This window comes from Zalophus californianus, chromosome 1 (assembly GCF_009762305.2).
Source record: "Zalophus californianus isolate mZalCal1 chromosome 1, mZalCal1.pri.v2, whole genome shotgun sequence".
In the NCBI taxonomy this organism is placed as follows: domain Eukaryota; kingdom Metazoa; phylum Chordata; class Mammalia; order Carnivora; family Otariidae; genus Zalophus; species Zalophus californianus.
Genome location: NC_045595.1, coordinates 54,077,263 through 54,103,143, shown reverse-complemented (window position 1 = coordinate 54,103,143; position 25,881 = coordinate 54,077,263). Strand labels below are relative to the sequence as shown.

At 54.0% G+C, this 25,881-nt stretch overlaps 1 protein-coding gene across 5 annotated transcripts in view; it reads right to left on the bottom strand.

Moving 5' to 3' along the window:
• CAND2 (cullin associated and neddylation dissociated 2 (putative)) overlaps positions 1–23,283 on the bottom strand; it is a 32,644-nt gene extending 9,361 nt beyond the window's left edge. For 2 of the 5 annotated variants that reach the window (XM_027584160.2, XM_027584161.2), the window contains exons 1-11: positions 23,138–23,283; positions 17,209–17,352; positions 14,443–14,597; positions 13,636–13,759; positions 11,377–11,642; positions 9,947–10,052; positions 9,630–9,772; positions 7,539–7,831; positions 6,307–6,448; positions 4,474–5,976; positions 1,776–1,871 (exon numbers count right to left, since the gene is read on the bottom strand). In XM_027584160.2, the coding sequence (XP_027439961.2) occupies positions 1,776–1,871; positions 4,474–5,976; positions 6,307–6,448; positions 7,539–7,831; positions 9,630–9,772; positions 9,947–10,052; positions 11,377–11,642; positions 13,636–13,759; positions 14,443–14,597; positions 17,209–17,352; positions 23,138–23,205 (3,040 nt within the window). In that variant the 5' untranslated portion in view covers positions 23,206–23,283. Of the gene's footprint in view, positions 1–1,775; positions 1,872–4,473; positions 5,977–6,306; positions 6,449–7,538; positions 7,832–9,629; positions 9,773–9,946; positions 10,053–11,376; positions 11,643–13,635; positions 13,760–14,442; positions 14,598–17,208; positions 17,353–18,961; positions 19,081–22,119; positions 22,160–22,490; positions 22,563–23,137 lie in introns of those variants that run through there. The other 3 variants (XM_027584164.2, XM_027584162.2, XM_027584163.2) reach the window with 3 other exon arrangements.
• Between the last annotated feature and the right edge of the window lie 2,598 nt (positions 23,284–25,881).

The window sequence follows — 25,881 nt, the reverse complement described above, 5'->3', positions numbered from 1 at the left end:
ATGAAGGGGTGCCTGGGTGGCTTAAGCATCTGCCTTTGGCTCAGGTCATGATCTCAGGGTCCTGGGATCAAGCCCCATGTTGGGCTCCCTGCTCAGTGGGGAGTCTGCTTCTCCCTCTTGCTCTGCCTCTCCCCCTGCTTGTTCTCTCTCTCAAATAAATAAATAAAACCTTAAAAAAAAAGAAATTTGATGAAGAGGATATTTCAACAGACTCAAAAATACTTACTCATTCAAAGGGAAAGGTAATTTTAAAGATTTTACTTATTTAAGAGAGAAGTGGGAGAGGGGCAGAGGGAGAGGGAGAGAGTCCCAAGCAGGCTCCAGACTGATTGCGGAGCCCGACGCGGGTCTCGATCCCATGACCCCAGGATCACGACTGGAGCCGAAAACCAAGAATCAGTCACCCAACCGACTGTGCTACCCAGGTGCTCCAGGAAAAAGTAATCTTAGAGCAAACTGGAAGTCTCCATCTTAACCAGATGATCAGAGTTACCATCACCAGTCACGGGGCAAACCGCTATCACGTGCCTCCCAATATGATGCACTGGGAAGAACATAAAGTCTTCCAGCAGAGCGGGATTCAAACCAAGAGCTGGCTACCTCTGGCTCCTTGCACTGTGCCCTGCTGGTTCCTAGATTCCCCCATTCTCTCTGAGAACACAGCTATGGGGAAGCTGGCAAGACCTGAGTTCATGTCTCCTCTCTGAGCCTCTGCTTCCTCATCTGTAAGATGTGGCCAGGCCTACATACCATGCAGGGAGCTCTGAGAATGAACCATGGTGAGATGTATTAAAGGACCTAGCCTTGTACCAGATACACAGTGAGAGCTCGAAAACTGGTTCAAACATACAACAACAACCAAACATCCAGGCACAGATCCCTAGGGGGCTGCCAGCCCTGGGCAGGCAGCTTAGGCAAGATGAGGGAAATCGGGACTGGCGGCAGCGTGTGCCCACTGGGTCAGGGGATGGGATGAAGTTGCTGCTGATATTGCTGTGGCTTCTGGACGTGTTCTCCAATCCCGACCGTGGCCATGTCCGCTGACCCCTGGTCTCACACAACAGTGCCCTGGCAAGTGGGGACCAGCACCCCCGTTTTATAGCTCGGGATGAGGTGATCTGTCCATGCTCACACAGCCAGAGAGTAGCAGAGCCAGGCTGCCAGCCCAAGACTCCCCACACTACACTAGGCTGCGTGGAGGAGGAGGGCCAGACTCCAGTGTGGTCCAGTGACAGGCCTGCAGGCTCCGATCGTTGAATGTCTGCCTTCTCTAGTAAGAGCCTGGTCCTGCAGAGCCCCAAAGAGAGGGCTCACCAATGAAGGCTACTTGGGCTCCTCAAGACACAAGGCTCCTCAGACAGGGGATAAGAGGGGGAGCCATGCTCCCCAGCTCCAGTGCAGCCCTACCCAGCTTTGTGCCCGCTGAGGTCAATGCATGTGAGAGGCTGGTCGTTTTCCACTTGCAAGAGCCTGCATGCTCAGGGAGTACCTTCTCCTCAGTAACAGATAGGGTCCCTGAAATAACCTTAGGACCTTACCCCCATTCTACAGAGGAGGAAACTGAGCTCAGAGGTGAGAAAGGGCAGGCTAGGCTCACCCAGCGGTTCAGTGCCAGCACAGGGACTTGAAAGCAGGCCCTGCTGCCCGTCATGGGAGCGAGGTAGCCTCCTTGGTCTCCAACTCCCCTTGGCCCATGTGTAGGAAAAGTCAGCCCAGACTCAAAGCCTGGGAGCGGGGACTGAATGGGGCCGGGGGCAGAGGGAAGGGGTGCTCACCGACGAGGCTCCTCAGGAGGGGGTCAATAGGATGGGGCTGGTCAGATACGAGGAACTTGAGCGCTGTGATAACTGTGCTCCGGGTGTGTGGCCCACCTGCAGGACGAGACGCATCAGCTTGGTGATTGGCGGGGTGGGTCCTGGACACCCACAGGTCCAAAGGTGCCCAAGCTCCCTGCCTCCCTGAGAGACAGAACCGGACCCCTCCCCATTCAAAACACCCATCTTTGGCGAAGTCAATGCTCTCATTTCCCTCGGCAGCCTAAAATTCATCCCTAAATTCTCCCTGCTGTGGCTGACAGAAAAACTGCCAGTTCTCAGGTAACCACACTGCAGGATGCAAACAAGGAACCAAGACAGTGGTCAATCCACAGCCCAAAGGAAGACCTCTGTTCAGGCCTTAGGGCTGCATTCTATTTTTCAGACGCATTATCTCAATTAATCCTCAGAATGGTCCCGTTAATTAATGGTAAGATAAATAAAAATGTTTCATAAAAATTATTATGAATCTATTTTACAGATGAGGAAGAAGACCCAGAAAGGTTAAGTTCACATCTCAGGTCACACAGCAGATCCAAAATTCAATGGCTGATTCTGAGCCTGGCCAGGCCCTCCTCCTCAGGCCTGCATCCTCCAAGCAGGGGGCAGGTGTGTTCAGGCAAACTGAAGGCCAAGGGGATTCCAACAGAGTTCAGAACACCCCCTAAGCTTGGTAATGGAGAAGTCACTTAATTTTACTTTTCAGCTGGCTGAGTAGAGAAGGTGAAGAAAGGGAAGGGAATATACCTCCTATTATGTTGTGAAAGAAACCAACCAGAGCTGCTTGCTCCTCTCCTCCCCCAGCACACAACAGTGATGGGTTAAGGTTGTTTCCATCACGTAGATTTTACATTAGAGACTCAGGAAAAAAGTTTACATTTTGGTGCCAGGGTGTGAATAAGGGAAAGAGTTAGTGACTTTAGACTTGCAGCTTTTCCCTCTTACTCTATCTTGACTGGCTCCTGAGAAGATTCAGGGTGGCTGATGAAGACATGGACAATAGAACAGCATTGAGTGAACTTAAAATGAGAAAAATGGGGCGCCTGGGTGGCTCAGTCGTCAAGAGTCTGCCTTCGGCTCGGGTCATGATCCCAGGGTCCTGGGATCAAGCCCCACATTGGGCTCCCTGCTCGGCGGGAGGCCTGCTTCTCCCTCTCCCACTCCCCCTGCTTGTGTTCCCTCTCTCGCTGTCTCTCTGTCAAACAAATAAAATCTTAAAATAAATAAATAAAATTAGAATAAAATGAGAAAAATAAATAAATAAAATTAAAATAAAATGAGAAAAATGATGAGAAAAATAAATAAAATTAAAATAAAATGAGAAAAATAAAATTAAAATAAAATGAGAAAAATGACTGCGCCTGGGTGGCACAGTCAGTTAAGTGTCCAGCTCTTGGTTTCGGCTCAGGTCATGATCTCAGGGTCGTGGGATCGAGCCCTGCCATCGGGCTCCCTGCTCCAGTGGGAAGTCTGCTTAAGATTCTCCCTCTCCTTCTCCCTCTGTGCACACTCTCTCTTCGCTCTAAAAAAGAAATCCTTTTTAAAAATAATTAATTAAGAAATAAAATGAAAAAAATGAGGCCGAGGGAAAATATAGGCAGGAAAGTGAGAGGAAGACTAGAGTGAGGGCAGGGAGAGCCAGCTAGGAAGTCCCACAGACTTGCTAGAAGCAGGCCACGAATCTGGCTCCAAGCTTCCAGGCGGCTAACTGGGAAATGTGACTGGTTCGCTGGCTCAACAGCGTGCATGAGGCAGAAACAAATCGGAGCTTGGAAATGGCAGAGCCATTCCAAGCTCATCCCAAGAATCTGGCCTCTCAAGGTTCCTCGTGAAGAGCCCTGTGAGCGTCACAGGCAATGTCCTTGATACGTTCTTCTGTCCACAGAGTCACTGGTGCGGGCCACAGAGCTGTGGCTTCTAAACCCAGCAGCCCAGTAAGGGCCTAACTGGAATCCCTAACAGAGCAATGATAGCAGTTACTCACTTAGTATAAATTACATACCACGTACGATACACCCAGCACTTTGCCTGCATTCTGCCAAAGAATACACCCACCGACCCTATCAGTGGGCCAGCGGACCAGCTCAAGGTCTACAGGCCTTTCCTTCTCAGGGGCTTTCACTCGCCCAAGAGCCCCCCAGTCCCACCTGTCTGCTTTCTCCCTCCCTGGGCTTCGGAACGCCCTGACATGGCCTTGCCTGACCACACAAAACCTGCCCCCGGTTTTTGCCGGACCCTCCCCAAACCACCAGGGTATAGTACCCAGTCCTGGTCTACACTGACATTTGTTCCCGGCTCCAACCAGCCCAAGAGAGCTACGCTCTCTGCAGACAAAAAACTGATTTTATTAACCTTCACCCGGAGCATGAGGCTACGGTCCACATCAAGGAGTATGAAAGTGGCATCACGAAAGGCTTATTTTTTGAGGGGACATATTAAGATACTAAGGATTCTCTCTCCTCCATCCCAGAGAGTCCCCCAGGAGGAGGCCTCAAGTCTCTGGAAACACTGTGTTTTCTCATGGATCCTCTGCCTTTACCTTATCCACACCGTGACTCTCCAACCCAGTGGTTTGAATTAGCTCACTCTGAGTGGGCCGCTCAGACGCAAACTGCCTACTTCCGACCTGGACTGCCTTTGCCCACACCTGTGCCCCTACCTGCAGCGAGCTGCTTCCGGAATCGGGGCAGAAGGAACGGAGGGTTCACGAGAACCAGCTTGCCGATGCACTCAGCCACCACCCCCCGGGTGCCCTCCTCGGCGCCCTCACAGCGTTGGAAGAGCAGGGCCCAGATGTCCTCAGCATAGGGCTTCAGGCTGTCGGGCTGGGCGGCCCCCAGGGCCTCCCTGAGCGAGTGCAGCAGCAGGTACTGCCGCCGGGGTTCAGCCTCGATCTGCCCCAGCAGGAAGGGCAGGAAGTCGGGTAGGTTCCCGGCGCCCACGCGGCCCAGCGCATAGGACGTAGCCGCCCTCACGTCCTCACTGGGTGACCCCAAGGCTTCCAGGAGCACTGCCTTCAGCTCCCGCTGGGGGCCTGGCCCGGCCACCTGGCCCACCTCAGCCAGCGACAGGAACGCCAGGACCTTGACCCCTGTGCTGGAGTGGGGTGACCTGGCATCGCAGACCAGGCGGTTTGCCGTGCCTGCCGCCTCCTGGGGACAGGCGGCCGCGAGGGCTGCCACACAGCGAGCCAGAGAGTGAAACACCTGCTTGTGCAAGCCTGGCCCCCCCTCCGCAGCCTGGTCATAGACAGGTGCCGTGAGCATGAGGATGAGCTCCTCGTAGTCCACGCACGGGGGGCGGGTCCCCACAAGGGCCTGCAGGAAGCCTTCGGCAGCGGCCAGCACACTGGCGGGCAATAGGGGCGAGCGCAGCAACCGCAGCAGCTCCGAGAGCACGGGGCCGCTGACCTTGGCCAGAGAGGCCGGCTGGGCCTGGGTCACCGTGGCAAGGAAGTCCACGGCCAGCTGGGCCACATGCATGTCGCTCTCACTGACCAGGGCAGGCAGCTCGGCCAGCACAGCTTGCACGGCAGCTGGCGGGAGGCTAAGTCCCTGGCTCTGGGCCAGCGCGTCCAGGGCGGCCAGCGTGGCCAGCCGCAGCGCCCGCTGGTTCTTCCGCAGGAACGAGGCCAGAATGGGCAGTGCCTCAGCCACGACGGGCTGCAGGTCAAGCCGCAACGGGGACACGGCCACCAGCGTCAGCGCCTTGACAGCAGGCAGCCGGGTGATCTCATTCCGCAGGCGGTCCAGGAGGAGCAACAGTGACGGCCCTAGGTCGTCACCGAGCCGGTCACCCAGGTGGGCCACGAGGTGGGCCATGCAGGTGATGGCGCGCTCCTTCACCTCCTGGTCCAGGTCAGTGGCACGGAGCCGTGCCAGGGTGGCCGCAGACATCTCTCCAACGTATGGTTCGGGGTCCAGCGTCCGAGGCCTGTCCAGGGGCCACAGGGCCCGCACCAGCTCCTGGAGCACCAGCAGGGCCTCGGCCGCGATCTTGTAGAAAGGGTCAGCCACGCAGGCCGTCACAGGTGGCAGGAGAGTCGGCAGGTGTGAGTGGAAGGCCTCGGCTGGCTCTGTGCCCAGCAGCCCCTGTAGGAAGGCCAGGGCGTCCATCCGGATAGTTGAAGAGCTGGAATGGTCCACCAGAGAGAAGACAATGCCTGTGGGGGGGGGAGGTTCAAAGGTTATGGGGCCACAGGCAGTCCCTGGATATGAGGGTGGAGCACCTGCAGGCATCTGAGCTGGACCCAGACCCCTAGGCTCTTAGGCTGCAGATTCTGAAAGGTCAGAGCTTGGCCAGGGCAGAGGGACACAAGGCCAGGAAACCCCTCGGAAACCAGGACATAGGGCCTGTACCCCAGCTTTGTTCTCACTGCTGGCAGTGGGGAACCACCGTAGGTTGCTGAGCGGGGGTACCCACGGGGATTGAGGCCGGGGTCGGGTTCTGGAAGAGCCCAGGGCAGCAGATACCTGGCTGCAGTCCATCCTACCTGCTACCAGCACGGGCATGTGCTCTGCCAGGCTGCCAGGGAGGACGCCCGCCAGCTCTGTGAGGAGGCTGAAGCAGCCCTGGCGGGCCCTGATGCTCCGATCCTTAAGCTGCCGCTGCAGGGCCTTGATCACAAGAGGCACCTGTGGGCAGTTTGCAGGGGATCAGTGACTAGTCAGGAAACTTGGCTGTCCCACCCAGTACTGGGGGGCTTTGCCCAGGCACAGACCCATGGAGGACCCCCGGTGTGAGAGGATTGCTCCAGCCCCAGCTTTCCACCACACACTCCATACCAGGCACTCTGCGGTCGGTCCTGTTCCTGGGCCCTCTTTACAGACGGGGAGCAGGTCAGAGAGATGAAGTGACTTGCTCCAGGCTACCCAAGGCAGTCTGGCTCTCACCCCTACACTCCTTGATGGGGAAGCACTGAGGCCCTTTTCCCTTCCCTGGCTAGATTCTCTCCCCAGAGGAGCCCAGTTGGTCCCCGAGCTTAGATGCCAGTGAAGCAAAGACTCCCGATCTACATCTCCAATGTTGACTCGTGTGCTCGCCGCCCGCCGGACCTCTCAACGTGGGCATCCAAGGACCTCCCACATAAATGTCCAGAACAGAACTCTAAGTATTCTCTTCACAGTGGCATGGAGCAGCAGTTCATGCTTTAGCCAGAGCCTGGCAATCACATGACACCTTCTGGTCCTTCACCCTCCACATCTAATCCGTCAGCAAGACCCAAAAACTACCCCTCCAGTCTGACCAATCCTCTTTCCCCTATGCCCAGCCCATAGCACCATCCCTCCCACTTGGACAACTACCATGGCCTCCTGCTGGCCTCCGGCAGCTACTCTTCCTGCCCTATTACACTCCATTCCCCGTATAGCAGCCAGAGTGAGCTCCTTCAAACGGGAATGGGATCCCATAATTCCCCTCCTGTGGCTTCTAGGTCCTTAGAATAAAACTCCTTCTGGGGGGGTGGGGGGCCGGGCCAGAAGCCCTATTTGTGCTATCTATCTGTGTGGTCCTGGGGCCAGGGCTTCACCTGCCATGCTCCCCGCTGGGCCTCAACACCTACCACAGGGCCAGGCACAATCAGGGCTCGGGGCACACACTTCAGTGGCTGGACAGATGGTGGGGCAGTGGAAGGATGGGAAGGCAGACGGATGGGAGGGTGAACAGGTGGGAGGGTGAGTCATGAGTTGGGGAGTGAGGGTGGGAGACAGGAGGAGGCGTGCCCACCTGGCCGCGCAGCGCATGGAGGTTGCTGCCCGTTTGGGTGGGCTCCTCCATGGACTCCAGCCACCCCTTCGGGGGTCGTGTCTGCCGCAGCAGCACAATGTAAGCCCCGAAGACATCAGCCTTGACGTTCTCCTCGCGTTCCTTGAAGCGGCAGATGAGCGCAGGCGCCAGGGTGCCGTGGAAGTCAGGCAGCAGGTCGGGCCGAGAGCCAATCAAGGCTGCCATGCACTTGGCCGCGGCCCGACGCACCTTCCAGCTCATGTCATCATCATCACTGTACTCGTCCTCACTCTCTGGGGCAGGAACAGGAAACCCATGGAGCCCTGAGCCTGGCAGCCTGGCCCCACCCAGGCTGTCTCCCAGGATGGGGCAGGGAGGAGGGAGCCAGGCCTGTTTCAACCTTTGTTGACTATTTACAGGCTGTTGGGAGTGTTACCTGCCATTTCATGAACACCTACTGTGTGCCAGAGGGAATGCCAAGCACCTCAGATCCACAACCTCATTTGAGCCTCACAACTACCTTGTGAGACAGGGGTTATTTTCCCTCTGTAGAGATGTGGAAACTGGGGGGAATGGCTCACCCCATGTTACATGAGCAGGGATATAGCTGGAGTTAGGCCAGGCTCCTCCCTTTGCCCCCAGACCCTTCACTGTTTTGCCTACATCAGGGACAAAACTAACTTCCAAGTCGTTAGTGAGGATTTCAGAGAATCCACTTGGGGCACAAAATACATCCTTTGGTCAGAACTGACTGGGTGATGTTTCACTTATTGGGATTCCAGAAGGGAGAGGTGACAGGCCTCCCTCTGACCTCCTCCCCACCCACTCCCCCACCAGCCTCTCAAGTCCTGATTCTGGCTTCCAGGCAGGACTACTAACAATGAAAAGCTGTGTTTACGAGGCTTTCTACTCTCCAAGCTCCCCTGAGAGAACAGAGCTCACCAAGTCTTCACCACACTTCAGGAATGAGGGCGCCGTGAGCCCCATTTTATAGACGACAAGAATTAGGCTCAGAGAGGGTGAGACTCTCCTGAGGACACACAGCTAGGAAACAACAGAGCTGAGATTCAGGCCCACAGGGCCCACCCATACACCTGGGGAGACGCACATGAGGCTAAAAAGGGGACGGTCCTAACTAGGGACACCACCAGGCACAGACCCAGAGGCCAGTGTGTTCTTTCTACCCGTGCCACTCTGTAGATGACTCAGACTTGCAGAGCACTGGCGCCTGGAGAAGCCACAGTGGGCCATGTGGATGGTCCCATGGATAGGTCCTGTCGCCAGAGCAGATGTCCTCTGATGGACTGTGGTTTGTTACCTCCACCCTACGCCACCCAGGAAGAAACATCCATAGCTCCAGGCTACTGGCAAGAAAATGCCCATTCTCCCTGACTTGGTGCTCGAGGCCCCAACACGCCTGTCCAATCTCATCTCCCACCATCCCATCTTATTCTGAGTACCCCACCAGGTCCTAAGTCCCTCTCCTCCATCAATGCCCTGCTTCTAAGGCCCAGGGCCAGCAGTCTGAGTGACAGGTAGGACCATGGGCACAGAAGGAAGGCAGCCACTGCATCCGTTCCCCAACCAGGTATCTCTCTCCCCGTTAGTACCTATCATTCCACCATTAGCGCTTCACTCTGCTGGGTGAAAGCATCATCTCTTGGAAGCCACTACTAAGCAGGCATAGAGATGGCAGCATAGAAGTGGGGGCTCCAAGGCCCAGTTTTGCCAACTTCCCAGCTGTGTCATTTCAGGCAGATCTCTTCCCTAAATCTGGGCTTCCTTGTCTGAAATATGGGGAAAATAACAAGCAGTGGTTTTCTAGAGTTCTTGGAAGGAGCATGAAACGAGAATGCTCAGGACACTAGGAGATGTTCCATAAATGATAGCAATTACCACTATCATTACCTGGATCTGTGCACAGGGTGGGGACCTTGGGGAACCCAGATCACAGAGGGCAGGGCTGGAGACTGAGGAAGAGTTAAGATCAGGATGGGGGTGCCAGATGTTTCTTTGGCTGGGGGGTGAGGTATCCCAGGAAAGCGGCACCCATTTCTGCCTTCCAGCCCCAATGACAAGTTGGCCACCCACCTTGCTCACTGAATTCATTATCTTCTGTCTCCATCTGCTCCTCATCCCCGTCACTGTCGTAGTTATAGTTCGGGTCATGCTTCAAGTACTGGAGGCAGAGGCTGGTCACGCTGGGCACGTGAGGACCCATCTCCTTGGGGCACCTGTGGGGCGGGATAGGGGAGGCTCAGCTGGACAGGCAGGAGAGGGCAGGGGGCTGGCCCAGGGCTGAGTCCTGAGATCATACTGCTTCGAAGCCAGCATCGTGCCCCCCCCCCCCCGCCAACTTCCCAAAGAAACCCTGGGCCCCAGTCTCCTGGCACGCGCACTGCACCTACTTCCTCAGGAAGGCCTCAAAGGCCTGGAGGCAGGACTCCCGGAGCTCATCGTCATCCAGGTTGCAGAACTCCTCCACCAGGGGCACCAGGCGGTCCAGGTGGGCGCCTACAGGGCCGGGTGTGTCACTGAGGGCAGGCCAGACCCTTTCCCAGGCTCCCTCAGCCCACAGCACTCAACCTGTCCCTGCACTTGCAGCCCTGAACACTGCAAACTCCACTCAGTGGCTTCAGAGTCAAGCAGATGTCAAGGTTCTAGCCTTGTCTCCACCACCTGTGAGCTACACGACCTTGGGCACACCACAACCACTTCTCTGACCTAGTCTACTCATCCTTCCAATGCCTACCAGGCAGAGATTTGGGTGAGGATTAATGACATGATGCACATAAAGAGCTCCACCTGGCGCAAGGCAGGCCCTAAAGTAGCATGTCGCTGAAACTTACTCATGTCCTCATCTTTCTGGCACTAGATTGTAGCCCTGGATGGGAAACATGGAAATGCAGGTACTCCCTTATGCAACAGGCAGGGGCACCTCTTGGTGCTTTAAAGGGTTCTATCCTAGCTCTTCTCCAGTCACAGACTTCCCCATTTTCCTGCCCAACTGACCATGAACCTAGTCTGGTCCTGTTCAGGCTCCCTCGTGGGTTCATACTCCCAAGAGTGACCAACGGTGGCTGTTGTTTGAGGGGGGATGCGGACAGAGCATGGACTTCGGGGTGGGGTCCCCGAGTGTGTTCATAAAATCCCTTACAGTGAGAGAGCCAGAGGGGAAAGAGGGGCAGACTGTGGCCAAGTCTGCCCATACTGGCTTGTTCTAGCCCAGAACTCCGAGGTGCTTGAAAATAAATTCAAACCTGCAGGATTCCATTTCTATAAAATTCATCTCTGGTGACAGAAAGCTGACCAGTGCTTGCCTGGAGTGGGGCAGGGGGAGGGATGGACTGCAAAAGGGCACAAGGGCACTTTTGGGGGGTGATGGAAATGTTCTACATATTGATTGTGGTACTTCCACAGCTGTACGCAAAGGTCAAACACACTTAACTGTGCATTTTAAGTAGTACAGTTTATTTTATGTACATTATGCCCCAATAAAAATTTTTAAAAATTCAAACCTGGCTTCTGGGTTGTTATATCTGCCAAAGTAGGAAGATAGAACATACTGTATTTAAGTTTGGTGGCACCACGAAGAGCTCAGGGCCCACCCACAGCCTCCCAAGCTCTGCCTCCCGCTTTCAGGCGTCAGCCACGCCCCCTTACCTGGGAGGTGGCTGACACTCATGCCTTGCCCCCTACTCTCAGCTCGGGCCCCCCCCCCCCCCAAGCTCCTCCCTGCATCAGCCACGCTCCCTCACCTAGGAGGCCGCCCACCCCAGGCTCCGCAGCACCTCCCCACCTCGGCCCCGCCCCTTGCGGAGGGGCTCCACCCCCTTACCGAGGCGGTGGCCTGCCTGCCGGCCGACGCTACCCAGACATTGGATCAGAGTGCGGATGGCGGCGGGGCTGGCGGGTGCACGCGGGCCGGGCAGCCGATCCAGCAGGTGGTCCGCGAGCTCCACGAAGAGGTCGGTGTTGCAGGCGGCCGCCAGGTGGCCCAATGCCCCAACAGCCCGCTTGCGCACGGCCAGGCGTGGGCTGCTCAGCTGCGGCAGCAGACAGTGCAGGAGGCTGGCGTGGAAGGCACCCAGAGGGGCGCCCAGCCTGGGGAGTCGGAGGGGATGTCGGACGGGGCCCACCCAGCGGGGAGCCTGGGCCAGGCACCTCTCCTCCTCTCCCCATCCTCTCCAGGCCTCCTCCCCGGAATTATGACAACCCAATGACCCTTGGTAAATGGAAAGGCGCCCTGCAACTGTGTGGAGTATTCATTTATTTATTATAACACAAGAGAAAGCAGAGAGGGGAAGGGACTTTCTCAAGACCACTCAGCCAAGAAATACAAGGCCAGGACTTGAATCCAGATGTCCAGGTTGCTAGCCTGGGGAGAAGGCTTGATGGTAATGGAGTGTGGGGGACTCTAGTGGGGCTGATTTCCTGGCGGTCTGGGCTTTGCCTCCTAGGCACACTCTACACACACACACACACACACACACACACACACACACACACACCCTGTCAATCCATCCCCTTCACTGAGATCACAGTGGTCTAAAGTCTACCTCTGACCTGGTCAATCCTCTGCCTAACTCCTTCAGTGGCTCCCCAGTGCTCTTTGGATAAGCTGGGCTCTAGGCTTAAGGCAAGAGGCAAAACTAGAGAATGGCTTCTGCACAGGGAGAATGCAGCCCCCTACCCACCTTAGCAGTCTCTGTCTTCACCTTCAAAACCAGGCTTGTGCATTTTCTGTCCAATACATATGCTGAGACTTTTCTCACTCTACACAAACACATTGGCCTCACACTCCCATGTCCAGCCCAGCTCTCTCTCCTGGATTTCATTTCTTTATTTGTTTGTTCACCTACTATGTCACAGGGCCTGTGCTGGAAGCTTGGGTAAGATTAGACTGGCCCTAGAGCCTGCCCTCATGGAGTCTTTGGTTGAGTGGGTGCCTCCCAGGCACCTCTGATGCAACATGCCTCAAATGAACCCATCACCTTCCTCCCCACAACCTGCTCCTGTTCCCAGAGTGCACCCCACCACAGCCAATGGCCCTGTGTGTGTGCCCCTCAGTCAGTAAAGCCGGACCCCTGGGTGTCACCTCTGAGTTTTTGCCCCTCACCCACCCCAAATCCTGTGGAGCCTATCTTCTAAATACAACCTGAGTGCACCTGCCTGCAGAAGCCTCCTAACCAGTCTCCCTGCCCATTCAAACCCTGCCATCTACCGTGCACATGGCAGAGAAGTCTGAAACACACAAATATGCACAAGGCATTCCTTGACCCCTGCCCTGACCCCCACCCCCACTCCTCACACATTCAGTGTCAGCCTTAGTCACCCACCCTGCAGCTCCTGCTCAGCCCTCAGCCTCATCTCTCCACACCAGCCTCTCCACATTACACCCCAGCCTCACGCTGTCTCCCCCAGAACCCGAGGGCAGTCTCTCTCTCCAGTGTCCCCCTTATGCCCAACCGATCCTGGCCAAGTCCTGCCCATCCTTGAAGGCTCAGCTAGCAGGACCCTCTCAAGGAAAGTTCCCTACCCCCAGCTCCTCCTATGAGCTCCTAAAGGCTCTGCTCTTTTCCTTACTGTTGTTCTTATCCACTTAGTTTATGTTATCTGTGAGCCCAAGACCCATCCAATTCCATATTCCCAGCACCAGTTCAACATCTGACATTTTTCTGGGTCACAGAGTAGGTGTTCAAGTCTTGGGAGGTTGAATGAATAAACAGTTTTAAAATGTACAGTGTAATTTAAAACAAAGGCCCAGCTCTATTAACCCAAAAGAATAAAAAGACAAAGAAGGGGATGAGGGAGAGGATGAACACACACAGGCTTCCAGGCTTGGAGAGACCTGAATTCAAACCCCAGGTTCTGCCATTTACTGTTACCTTGGTACTGACAGTGTGACCTTGGGCGGGGCTCAGAGACTATAGAATTGCGATGGAGGAGTTCTCCTTCGCAGGGCTGCTAGGACACTTAAGGAGCACCAAGCACAGAGCCTGGTGTGCAGTTAAGTGCTGGCTCTGTGGATCTGAATCCCTCTCTGTCCCCATGTTGCCCTTCCCCGGTCCTCCTTGCTCAGGGTGGCCTCCCCCACCTGCTCAGCATGTCAGAGAGGATGTCCAGGGCTTCCAACTGCACAGCCACATCCTCTTGCTGGGCGATGGCACTGGTGAGCTGGCCGGTGATCTTCCGGCACACGTTGGTAGCCAGGCCAGAGCCTGCACAGAGCACAAAGATGGCACAGTGAGGCCCAGGGCTGGCCACCACCTCTGGTCCGCCCTTGCTCTCGTTATATTCCTGAGCCTACATCCCCGAGAATCCAGCTGACCCTGGCCTTGAGTGGTCCAAGGTTTGACCCAGAGTCTGACTGAACTAAAGGGGACAGCCAGGGAAGCTGAAGAATTGGTGGCTGACTCACCCCACACCTGGCCCCTCTGCCTTCCACCTGCTAACTAGGGAGGCAGGGAAAGCTCCTTGCCTAGACTCCCTTGCTGCTAGCAGGGGCCAAGTGACCCTGTTCTGGCCAGTGAGATATAGGTCAAAGCCTTCTGAGGGCTTCTGAGGAAACATGTGCTTTTCTTAAAAGAGGCAGAGACCTTACCCCTGTCCTAGTTGAGCTGCTAAATGAATTGCTGCAAAAATGGGATGGCTGATCCCTCCAGAATTCTGTCAGAAAAGCAACCCCATACTCCCTCAAACTGTCATTAGTTAGATTTTTGTTCCCGACAGCTAAAGCATTCCTGACACAGAGCCAGGAACTTAAACAGAAGCTGGGTCTGAATTCTCTGCCATTCACTAGCTGGATGGCATTAGTAAGTACCTTCACCTCTCTGGGCCCCGGTCTCTTTAATCATAAAGTAGGACAGATAATGACAGTGCCTAATCCCTGGGACCTGGGTACCTGTAGCTGCAGGGGGGAGCTCCGACAGGACAGTCTTGAGGCCGATGCCAGCAATGTCTCGGAGCTGCTCCTTATCTGACCGCATGTTGGCACAGAGGGCATCCACGATGGTCTCCACCTGGTACTCCTTCACTTTGCCCACCAGAGGACCCAGGCTGAGCAGGGAGGGAAGGAGGGTGTCCAAAAACCCCAGGCTCAGCCTGAGTCATGCCGCTCCTTAGGTCCCCCTCCGGTCCATGGGGCCACATGTGCAGAGGAAAAGGCCCCAGATCGACAGGGGACTCCCTATTTTGCCAGAAAGACAGGCACCCTCTGGCTCTGCCAACATCATTCCTGGCACCTCCCAAACCTGCACCTCCTCCTGGGTTTTGCATGTCAGTATATGGCCAAACCCCTGAACCCAGTAACCTCAGCTAGAAACCAAGGAATGCCCAAGAGGTTCTCAAACTTGAGCATGTATCAGAATCCTCTTGGAGGACTTGTTAAAACAGATTTCTGGACCCCACCCCACATTTTCAGATTCAGGAGGTCTAGGTGGGGCCTGAGAATTTAAATTTCTAGCAAGTTCTCAGTGGATGCTGATACTGGTGGTCCAGGGACCACACTCTGAGAACCTCTGCCTTAGAGCCTTGCTTTGCCGATCATAGTCACAGATCAGCTTCAGAAGCATCACCAGCATCACCTGGAACTTGTCAGAAATGCAGACTCTCAGGTCCTACCCTAGAGCTACTGAACCAGCATCTGCAGTTCAACAAAGGCCCCAGGTGATATGAAGCCACATTAAAGTTTAAAAACAGCTGTACTAGACACATTAATTCTTAGCCTTAACTGTGCATTGCCATCACCTGGGGCGTTTAAAAAGCTGTCACCTGGGTGCTAACCCCAGGGAATCTGAGTTCATTGGTTTTCAGGTGTGGCCTGGACATTGCGAGTTTGTTTTTGTTTTGTTTTGTTTTTTAATTCCCTAGGTGATTCTAACATGCAGTTAAGATTGAGAACCTCTGACCTAAATGAATTCTGGGATGTGGGTGTGCATTCGAATGCAGATTCCCAGGTGCTACCTTCTCATCTGCCCACCTCAGACTCCTCCCTCCACCCCTCCTGCTCCTGAGTCCGAATCCCTGCTGGGGAATACATAGCTTTAACCAGGGTCCCAGGGAACCGCAATGCATACCAGTTTGTAAACCGTGGCTCTCTTTTGACGGTTTTCGACATCAACTCTTCTAGCCAAGTACTCATGGGGTTCCCCCCACTTTCTGCCTCCTATAGGTTCTGATTGGGGTGTAGTGCCCTCAGGAGAGTTCTGGAAATTTATGGGGGCCTTTTTTTGGTCATAACTAATGAGATGTCACTTTTGGCTTTTATTTGGGGGCGGGGGGGTAGCACACGTGGCTGAGAAAGGCAATATTGTAAAACAAAACATGTTCCATGTCCTGCTGGAGTTTCTAACACCCCACTGGGCATTTGCATAGGAAAAAAACCTTTCCATAATTATCTGAGTCCAAAATCTAATTTCAATTTACATATAAACACAAAGCACTTTTTATACTATTTTAATAGGCTCTAAATTTCCCAAGAATATAACTACCCAGTAAATTGAAGGAAGACTGTACTTTGTTTTCCGGAAAACTACCAGGAGATGTTGGCCATTTCAGAAAATCTCACCACTAATGGAGAAAATCAGCACCACAGTGCTGCTTGTGGGAGCTGAGTCCTCAACATCCACACCTGTTTCTACCTGCCAAGTACCACGGCACCCACAAGTGAGCCTACATTTAGTGTAGGTTTCATGAGAAATAATGACTTTATTATCCCTTCAGTCAAGGTGCCCGAGCATTCACATACTGGAACACACACTACCGTACTATTGGTTCTGCTGGTGGGAAACCACCATCCACCCTATCTCTACCGCGTGGCCAGAGAGCTGCTTCCAGACTACAAACATGACCATGTCATGTTCCTGCATAAAACTACTGGAGGCCCTCTGCTCTTGGGATCAAGTTGAAATTCATTAAGACGGCACAGAACGCCTGGGCCCAGCTCACAGAGTGCTGTTCCACAGGCAATGCCCCAATTCTCTGTTGACTGTGGACCCCTGCCGTTCCTCAGTCCTTCACCCACCCACACACACGTGTGCCCTGCACATACCTCATCTTGTTTTTTTAGCTCTAAAGGTAACTGGCCAAGGTCTCAGGACTGCAACCTCAGGGTGCATAGGGCAAAGGCTTTTGGGGGCCCCCCCTGACCCTTCAGCCCTCACTCCTTTTGCATGCCAGCGTGACCTTCCAGCTGCCAGTACCTGCATCTGCGCCTGAGGGCTTTCTCTGGCTGGCGGGGTCAACCCTCCACGCTACCCACTACCCCGGGAGCAGCACTCAACCAGACTGACAGTCCATGCGTGGAACACTCCCCAGGGCATGTCCTACACTGTGTCCCAAAGGCCCCCAGTAGGGTTAAGCTCCATTTGCCCACAGAAGTAACTTGCTTGATCTTCCACACATTATTGGCTTTCTTCCTTCCCTACCTCACTTCCCTATTCCCCTACTGGAGTTTTCTGGGATCACTTCCCAAATAAACTCACACTTGAATCCGTCACTGGGTCTATTTCTGGGGGGATCCAGACCAAGGCACTGTCCAACTCCCCTGGGGTTTGAGGGGGCTGCTCACAGCACCTACTCTCTCAGAGACTGTACCCCAAAGGGGCAGGGGCCCATGGGGCTCTCTCACACCTGGCCTTGCCCTGTCCCCACTAAGGCCAACACTCACCACTTGACGGCCAGGTTCTGCACCTCACCGTTCTTGTCCTCCAGCAGCCTGAGCAGCATCTTCACCACCTTGCGCTCGCTGTCCTCGTCCAGCTGGATGGAGTCCTTCTGCAGCTCCAACATCAGGTCACTGGTGGCCATGAACCTGGGCAGGAGAGCAGAGGAGGACTACTGAGCAGCTCCTGGGCCCCAGTGTTCTGGGAAGTTTCTTAGAGTTCCCCCAGAAGCAGACCTCAATACAAAGATTCAAGGGCAAGTGGATTATCTGGGCTGGAGGCTCAGTCGGGCCACCACCAGGAGACCAATGGGTGAGATACCAACTGCCACATCGTGGCAGACTAGGAGTGGTGCAGCACGCTGGCTAAATGCTGAGCGCTTTGAGTTTGGTGGCTCCTGCTTTTACCACTCATGTAAATGCGAACTTGGACAAGTCACTTCACCTCTCTGAGCCCTACTTTATCTGTCAGAAAAATGGGGATAAGAACAGCACCTGCCTTGTGGGGTTATATGGGAGTTAAAATGAAATAATGTATGTGATGCACTGAGCACACAGTGAGCACTCAGTAAGTAGCACCGCCGTTATTTTAATGGCATGTTACGTCATTCACCTCATTCATGCTAGAAGGTCGAACAGAAACCTCTCTACCAGACAGGTGGAGTGGGCTAGCCCTGCCCACCTCCACCTCAGAGAACCCACTAAGCCCCTGCCTTTAGACCAGTGGTTCTCAAACTGTAGCTGGCATCAGAATCACCTGCAGGGCCTGTTAGACACTGGTGGGTCCCACCCCCAAGGTTTCTGGAATCAGGTCTGACCTGGAGTCCAAGAATTTGCATCTTTTTTTTTTTTTTTAAGATTTTATTTGAGAGAGAGAGCGCAAGCAGAGGGAGAGGGAGAAGCAGGCTGCCCGCTGAGCAGGGAGCCCGAGGCAGGGCGCTCAATCCCAGGACCCTGGTATCATGACCTGAGCCAAAGGCAGACCCTTAACAGTCTGAGCCATCCAGGAGCCCCAGGAATCTTTATTTCTAACAAGTCCCTGAGGGGCAGGGACCACACTCTGAGAACTCCTGCCCTAGGCCATGCTGATGGGCTGCAAGCATATCTTAGACACTGATGTCAACAGTTGGCCAGTCCCCAACCATGGCTCCACCCCAGGGTGGCAGGTGGGCAGATCCATGTGGCCTGATACCGTGTCCCGGGGCATTAGAACTGCAGTGGGAGTCTGAGCTGGAAGGCCATGAGCTAGAGCTGCAGGAGCATCATGGTTCCTGCCGAGATTAAAAGGGCACAGTGGCCTTAAACTGGCAGCCCTCAGCTGTGTCCTCCTTGCAGATGTTTTTCAAAAATTAAACTTAACAACATTTAGAAACTGGGGGAGTTGATGAAAAGTTGTAATTACCAGATTCTCTTGAAAACAGTCTTGTTTTTTTTTAAGATTTTATTTATTGGGTGCCTGGGTGGCTCAGTTGGTTAAGCGACTGCCTTCGGCTCAGGTCATGATCCAGGAGTCCCTGGATCGAGTCCCGCATCGGGCTCCCTGCTCGGCAGAGAGTCTGCTTCTCCCTCTGACCCTCCCCCATCTCATGTGCGCTCTCTCTCTCTCTCTCTCTTTCATTCTCTCTGTCTCAGATAAATAAATAAAAATCTTTAAAAAAAAAAAAAAAAAAGATTTTATTTATTTATTTGAGAGAGAGAGCATAAGCAGGGGCGAGGGGCAGAGGGAGAAGCAGACTCCCCGCTGAGCAGTAAGCCCTACCTGGGGCTCGATTCCAGGACCTCAGGACCATGACGTGAGCTGAAGGCAGACGCTTAACCAACTGAGCCACACAGGCGCCCCGAAAATAGAGTCTTTGAATACAACTGGGCCAACATCCCCTGGTGACAATAACTGGCTGGTCAAGGCATGGCTGTCCTCATTAGGTGGGATACTATCTCCAGTTGACCAGGTTCCCACCAGGCCCACTGTACCCGTTCACTGGGTCTTGAAGGCACTTGTGAGGAGACACTGGAGGGGAAGGCCAGAGCAGCAAGGAGAGATGAGGCAAATTCAGGGCCAGAGAGTGGCAGCCCCAGAGAAAGCCTCCAGCCTTTGCTGACCCACCAGACCACCCTGCCTCCTCACACCAGCCTTGTTTTAGGCTTGAGCTTGCTCTACCAGCAAGAGCCCTACCGCTCCTCCCAAGCCTCCTGTCAGGGTCCCAGCCTCATCTTTGCAGGCTCAGACCTGCTGCTTGATGTCATGGGGAGACCCACAGCACCCTGTTACCAGGAGGGCACTTGTCGATGTCACTGCTGCTTATTTTTAACAGCTGGGATTAGCCTCAAGCTGCTGAAAGAAGGAAGGAGGCTGGGCTGGAGGCCGGGAGGGAGTGGCAGGGCTGACTGTGCACACCTCTGGGCCAGGTCATTGCAGGAGAAGCAGCCAAGGGAAGCTGAAGGAGCTTTGCATCTGAGCCAGGCCAAGGCCTGGGGTAGGCACGCACACTCCTAGGTCTGCCTAGCTGAGGGGACATTCTGAGATGGTAGGCAGGGTCTCTAAGCTGTGTTTCTGCTGCAGTTCACAGAGACCCAGCTTAGCCTGGCAACTGAAGGAATGTGTTCCTTTGCCCAAGATGAGCCTCCTAGCCCCCTCTTTCTTCTCTGTTGAACTATTCAATTGTCAAGGATCCAGCTCAAATGTCCTAGCCTCAGAAATGACTCCTCTGACCCCCATGCCCTATCCCCAACCCACACTCCCTAATCACACTTGGTTCCCCTGGATAGGATTCTCTCAGAGCACTCTGCATTCTTAATCAGAGCACTCTTCAAACTGCATTGCAAGCTTGGTTAACAGTGTGTCTCCCCATTAGAATATGAACTCGCAGGGGTCCATCAAGTTCATCCCTGGGACTCCAGACCCAGCAAAGAACAGGTCTAGAGAAGACCTGGGAAGTATGGTGAGGGCAGGAGGGGAGGCAGGGAAAGAGCCAGCCCCTAATAGCCAAGCAGCTGTGTGGGAACCCAAACTCAGAAACCAACTCTTCTGAGATATGCCTCAGCATTTCAGACACCCCCGAGTTCCTGCAAATAACCAGCTTTCAGAGAAAGAAAGCTGTATTGTGCATATGTACGTGGTGGTGGCAGTGGGAGATGTATGGCAAAGCATATAGTTTGGTAGATAAGAGTTTGAGCACTGAAGTTTGCCTTTTTTTTTTAGATTTGTTTATTTTAGAGAGAGTATATGTGTGAGGGAGGGGCACAAGGAGAGGGAGAGAGAATCCCAAGTGGACTCCAAGCCAAGCACAGAACCTGGCACAGGGCTCTACCCCACAACCCTGAGATCATGACCTGAGCTGGAATCAAGAGTCAGATGCTCAACCGACAAAGCCATGCAGGCGCCCCTGAAGTTTGGCTTTAAGTAAATACATAGGTCTTGCCACTTATCAACGAGGTGACCTTGGGTAACTGACTCCTGAGTCTCAGTTTTCCACCTACGAAGAGAGAATTTTCTTTGCCTCACCTCATAACATCTTTGGGAGATTTCAACAGGACAACCAGCTTTTAGCATGAGTCAGATGAGGAAACCAGGCTCGGAGGGGCTGCACGATCTGCCCAAGGTCACACAGCAAGTTGGGAGGAGACAGCACACCAGTCAGGTCTCCTGGCTCCTCAACAATTACTACTGTGTTTTCGAAAAATGATTTAGGAATTCCTGCAAGACCCCCCAGTTTATCCATCTGGCTGCTGGAGTCTGAGTGAGAACTGAGCAGCCTCCTGCCCACAAGGGGACAATAGGGATCAAGGGCTTCCTTGACCCTGCCTGGGACCCCCACTTGCAGTTACCACCTGCCTCCAGAAGCCAGAGGGCACAGTTTCAGTTTCATTCCAGAGAGACAACTCAGCTGAAACACTCGGCCACATGGGCACCTGGACAGTTGGTCACCGGACCCAGCCTTCCCAGTATTTGGACTTTAAAAATAGACACCTTTCTCATATGCTTGGGATAGTTTTAGGTGTTCTCAGGCAGAGCAGGCTGAAAGGGCTTCTCAGGCTCTAGTTGGCAGGGCCAACCCCCTCTCCTGGAGACTGGACCCAGGGCCCAAGAGACAAGGGGTGCAAATCCCCTTGGTCACTAGCCGGCTATGGGCAAGTCACTTCACCTCTCTGAACCTCTGGAGAACAGGAAGGACTGTTCTGGACTGCCTGGGTAGACTGAATGAGACTGCACTGGACAGCACAGCAGGGAGCCTGGCACCCAGAAAACATTCATTGAGCACCTTCTGCGTATCCAGAACAGGCTCTGGGATGCAAAAAGGAAGCACACAGTTCCGGTGCAGGGGTTCTGAGTATCTCGGGGCTAGAAGTGATGCGGTAGAAACATAGGGTGGGACAGGTGCTGTGGGAGCCCAGGGGAGGTGCCCAACCCTGCCTGGGTGTCAGGAGGCATCCCACAGAGGTGACAAATGAGTAGGAGCTAGCCAGGTGAAGGGAAGAAATGAAAGGGGGGGGGAGGGATTGCAAGTAAAGAGTGGGGAGAGGGGATGGCAGATTTCTGATGTGCACGGAATCATTAAGCGTCAATTTATTAAGCACCTATCTGGTTCCAGCCACTAATCTAAGCACTTGCCCACGTATTAACTCTTTTCAAAAACTCATACCAACTCTCTGAGGCGGATTCTATTATTATCCCATCTTATGGAAACAGAAGTTGAGGCTCAGAAGTCCACAGTCACACAGCCAGTAAGTGGTTGGGGGCAGGATCTGAACCCAGCACTGTGGTTCTAAAGCTCTACTAGAGGCTCTTGAGGGGTGCTGAGGAGTGGGCGTCAGGAGGCAGGAATCAGACCAGGGGAGGTGGGGCCTCAATCTCCTCACCCGTCAGAGGGCTGGATCAGACGGCCTCGCTAAGATCTCAGCCCCTGTGTTAAGACTGACCTGCATTTGGACCCCATATCCTCCACTTCATAGCTCTGTGACTTCAACTGTCCCCTTCGTGACTCTGAGCTTCCGTTCCCCTAACTGTAAACTGGGGATAACGTGACAGAATGTTCACTAAGTGGACTATGTTGGTCTCTGTGGCCTTCTTTCAGTTCCCAGGGTCCAGAACCGGCTGTGTGACCAGAGCCAATCCCTTCAACCCCCGGGGGCCTCAGTTTCCCCCTGAGGAAGACGGGATTGGAAGAGACGTTTCCTCCATTCTTTCCAGCTCTGTTCCGGTGTGGCTCAGTGATGTTCGGCGAAAGGGGAACAAAGAGAAGGGAGGTGGCACCCAAAAGCTAAAAGCCCCTACCCCAACCACCGCCTACCTGTGCCTGCCAAGCCACTCAGCCCAGCCCCCTCCTTCAGGCTGTGTCAGAGCAAACCTGGGAATGGCGGGGAGGGGAGAAGGTGCCCCCCTGAAGCGCAGGCAGGCGGCCGGGGCGGGGGTGGGGGGGGCGGACTCTGAGGCGAAGGGGGCGGAACTGAGAGTGCAGAGGGTAGCTGTGGAAAAGTCGGTCCCGGGGTTGGGGGCCCGGGAAGGGGCTGGGTTCCCATGCGGGGAAGAAGAGGCAGGCGCCGGGATCCCCAAGGAGGAGCCGAGGGCTTCACCACGGGTTCAGATGGGAGGCCTGGGCGCATCGGCTGCGGGGAGAGCTGAGGGCTGGGCACAGAGGAGAGAGAAGGCAGAGGAAGGATGCCGAGGGGAGGAGCTGGGTTCGGACGAGCGGACGGCGGCAGGGGCCGACACGCGCACGGTGGGAGACAAGCAGGGACTGTAGAGAGCGCAGGGCTGCGGCGCGGCGAGCAGGGGAGCTGGAGCGGCAGGGGCTGGGGTCACGGGAGGGGTGGAGCTTAACGCGGGCCGAGGGGCAGGGGCTGCACTTTGGTGGGGGATGGGCCGGCGCGGCGGGAGGCGAAGAAGGCCGGGGTTTCAATGGGAGGCGTAGAGGCGGGGGCCGGCAGCGGGGCGCACCTGAAGTCCTTGTCGCTGGACGTCATCTTCTCCAGGAGGCTGGAGATGTGGAAGGCGGCGGTGCTCATGGTGGCTGCGCGCCGCGGGGCTGGCCGGCGGGAGCGAATATGGCGGCGCGGGCGCCCCCTCCCCCGCCTCGCGGCGCGGGCTGCGCTCCACCGGACAGAAATAGCAACCCCCGCCCCGCCCGGGTGGTGCCGCGCTCGCGCCTCGGCCGAGGCCGCCGCGGGAGGCGGAAGGGGGCCTGCGAGAGGCTCTGCGGTCTCGGCCCGGGCACCAGCCACTGCTCCGTGCGTGGCCCGCCACAGACTTGCACACCCCCCAGAGACGGGGAGCTCACTACCTTTCGGTGGTAACCGCCTCCCTGTGATTCCTGTGGGTCCCGACAGTGATTGCGTGGCATGCACATGGGATCGGAGAGTCTCAGCTTCGAATCCCAATTCTACCGGTTCCCGGGCTATGTAGCCTGGGCCGAGTTACTTTACCCCTCTGAACCTCAGCGTTTTCATCTGTAGGCGTTCAAGAAGCAGGAGCTGCTACTGTAGGTCAAGCCAACCAAAGCACTTCCACCCCCCAACCCACTCCTCAGGCTGGCCTGCCTCAGAGTCAGGCCGGATCTGAAGAGTGTACCCAGTCACCAGGGCCCCTGCCTGCCATCTCTGCCCCTCAGACCACAGGATTGGTTTCTTCATTTTACAGAGGTGCAGCTGAGTCCCAGGGAGGCAGAGACTTCCTAAGGGTCGAACAGCTGGAGGAACCGAGATGGAGTCAGGACTGACCCTGGATCCCTCAGTGCCTTGGGCAACAATCCTTACACGAAGCTCCCCACACTTCTTCAGTTAGGTACAAGCTCAGCCTTGGAGAATGTGTAAGAGTACAGGAGAGCCCTGTGCCTCTCTAAATAGCCAGGAGGCTGCTGGATCTTAAAGGGAGTAGCATGTGCTTTGGAGCAAAACAATCCTGGGTTCAAATCCCTACTAGGCTGCTTCCCGGCTGTGTGACCTTGGGTTAATAAGGCAATCTCTCTGGCCTATGTTTTTCTCACCCATAAGATGAAGATTAAAAATACCTTTATAGCACACTTACTACCTAGCTGGGTTCTAGAGCAGTGCTGTCCAACAGAACGTTCTTCAATGCTGGAAATTTTCTTTGTCTGCACTATCCAATATGGTAGCTACTAGCCACAGGTGGCTATTGAGCACTTGAAATATGACTAGTGTACCCGAGGAACTGAATTCTTAGTTCTATTTACTTTTATTTAAATTTAAATAGCTACCTATGGCTGGTGGCTACCACAGTGGACAGTGCAGTTCTTGATAGTAGGAACACAGCCCCTGACCTTTGGAGATTTATATTCCAGTAGAGGATATGAGCATTAAGGAAGTAAGTGATTACGTAAGGAAAACAAGAAGATCTATACAGAAACATAAAAGGGGGTGAGGGAATAGAAAATGCCTGGCATATAGAGGGGCAACTTTAACTAAGGTGGTCAGAGAAGGCCTTTTTGAGGAGAGACGTTTGGGTTAAGACTTGAACAGATGAAAAGGAGACAGCTGGGCAAAGATTTGAGGGAAGAGCTTATCAGACAGAGGAAACAGCAAGGCCAGTGGTCCTGAGGTGGGAACAAGCCTGAAGTATCTAGGAAAAGGCGATGGCTGGAATGTGGTCAGTCCCCTACTGGAAGAAGAGAGGTCAGAGAGATGGGCAGGGGCCAGATCATTCTCAGCGTTTTAGGCCAGGGTGAGAAGTTAGATTTCATGTCAGAGCACTAGGGAGTCACAGGAAGGCATTAAGCAAGGAGATGATGTGATTGGTTTACTTTTTAGAAAGCTCCCTCTGGCTGCTGAGCAGTCATGCAGTCAAGAATGATGGTGGTTTGCATTAGGGGAGCGGTGGTGAAGATGGGAAGGAGTGGACAGACTCTGGATATAGTATAGAAATAGAATACAGCAGCTTTGCTGAAGGATTGGATGTGGAAGTGAGGGAGAGGGAGAAATCCAGGTTTTTAGCTGGAGCAGCTGAGAAGATCGTGATGCTTCTTATGAGGATGAGGAAATCAGAGGAAGGAACCCTTTGCAAGGAAGGAGGACCTAAGAGCTTTGTATTGACCTGTTATCTTGGAGATGCCCACAAGATATCTAAGGGGAAATGTCATACTGACAACTGCATATGCCATTTGCATGGTGGGGAGAGCATTAGGTCAGAGATAGAGATCAAGGGAAGATCTTCACACAGAGATGGTATTTAAAGTGATGGGAGTGTACAGGGATGGATAACATTAAGTGTTACTGAAGACATGCAACAAATAGAACTCTTATATGGTGCTGGTGGGAACTTTAATTGATGCTGCTACATTGGAAGACTGCTTGGCAATATTTACAAACGCTAAGCATGTATCTACCTACCTTGACCTACTCACATAAGCAATCACTCTCAGACATGTATCCAAGATATATGAATGCATGTGTATCCAACAAAAGAATGAATATACATATATACATACATATATACCATGGATATAAATATATTTATAAAATAGAATACTACATATCAATGAAAACCAACAAACTACTCCTATGCAAAATAATGTGAATGAATCTCAGAGGTATTATACTGAATAAAAGAAGCCAGACATAGGAGTGCATACTGTGTGATTCCTTTTGTGCGAAGTTCAAAACCAGGCAGAACTAAGTGATAGAAGTCAGAATAGTTCTTACACTGAGGGGTACTGATTGGGAAAGGGC